Source organism: Cynara cardunculus, unplaced genomic scaffold, assembly GCF_001531365.2.
Source record: "Cynara cardunculus var. scolymus isolate 2C unplaced genomic scaffold, CcrdV1 Un_Scaffold_9043, whole genome shotgun sequence".
Lineage (NCBI taxonomy): Eukaryota > Viridiplantae > Streptophyta > Magnoliopsida > Asterales > Asteraceae > Cynara > Cynara cardunculus.
The window spans coordinates 4,263-5,599 of NW_020204646.1; the positions used below are offsets into that span (position 1 = coordinate 4,263).

Sequence of the window (1,337 nt, forward strand, 5' to 3'; positions counted from 1 at the left end):
GGGGCTAGGTGGTTACATGTGGCGGTTTTAGCATGAAGAGAGTACAATGGTTATTAATGCAAAACCCTTTCATTAATTGAGATTAAACMTTTTAAACCCAACCTTTCAAAATGACAATATTTCTCTTCTTTTCTTTTCTTTTGTTGACTGAAAAGTGGGTAAAAAAATGTAAGAGAGTGTAAGGGTAGTGCAAGGTACCATGTACCTTCATGTACTACCAAGTACTTTCCAAAGATTTAAAAAAAAAATACTTTCTTAACCCTAACTAATCCTTCTTCCTTTCTTTCTTTTTCAAAAAAAAAAAAAAAAAAAACAGCGCCATTTTCTCCCAACCTCTCAAAAATAATATTTTTCAAGAAAATTTTTTAACAATTAAAAGAACCACCCACTTTTTTCACTTCACACATAGCTGCAGGCCTAGAATGCTGCAGCATTCTGAGCTGTTCACCAAACTTTTATAAAAACACACCGAATTATGAAATCTTTAAAACACGAACAACCTATTAAACTGAAATTTATATACAAACAAAGGTGGACTTTTAAGAAGTCCAAGGGGGATCTTGAGATTTCAACAGGGAGCAGCACAGCTCTTAGAATGATGTTCTGAGACTGTTGCCGGATCATGGTACACTTTAACCCTTTGGCCATTAACCTTGAAAATAGAATTATCTTCCGGGTTTACCAAATCCACTGCTCCATAAGGATAAACTTTAGAAATAAGAAAAGGCCCAGACCATCTAGACTTAAGTTTTCCAGGGAAGAACTTTAGTCTAGAATTAAACAAAAGCACATGTTGGCCTTCTCTTAATTCTCTGTGTTGGATTCTATTGTCATGCCATTTCTTTGTCTTTTCCTTATAAAGTTTGGCATTCTCATAAGACAACAATCTATGCTCATYCAACTCACAGAGTTGTAACATCCTTTTCTTTCCAGCATCTTTCAAAGACATATTGAGCTCTTTGATAGCCCAGTATGCTTTGTGCTCAAGCTCTAAGGGTAGATGGCAGGCTTTTCCATAGACTAGCTTGTATGGGGACATACCTATTGGTGTTTTAAAAGCAGTTCTGTATGCCCATAAAGCGTCATCTAATTTAAATGCTTAATCCTTTCTATTGGGTTTTACAATTTTTTTTCCAAAATGCCTTTTATTTCCCTGTTAGAGAGCTCAGCTAAACCATTTGTTTGTGGATGATAAGCCGTGGCAATTCTGTGGTTAATATTTTATTTTTCAAGAACTCCCTTTAACAAATAGTTTACAAAGTGGGTACCATCGTCACTGATTAATGCCCTTGGGGTACCGAACCTTGTGAAAATTTGTTTTTGAAGAAACTTAACCA

General features: G+C 35.4%; 1 protein-coding gene across 1 annotated transcript; it reads right to left on the reverse strand.

Moving 5' to 3' along the window:
* Positions 1-568: 568 nt before the first annotated feature.
* On the reverse strand, positions 569-1,039 carry LOC112505206. The gene has a single exon (XM_025109147.1). The coding sequence runs from the start codon at positions 1,037-1,039 to the stop codon at positions 569-571; it is 471 nt and encodes a 156-aa protein (XP_024964915.1).
* Between the last annotated feature and the right edge of the window lie 298 nt (positions 1,040-1,337).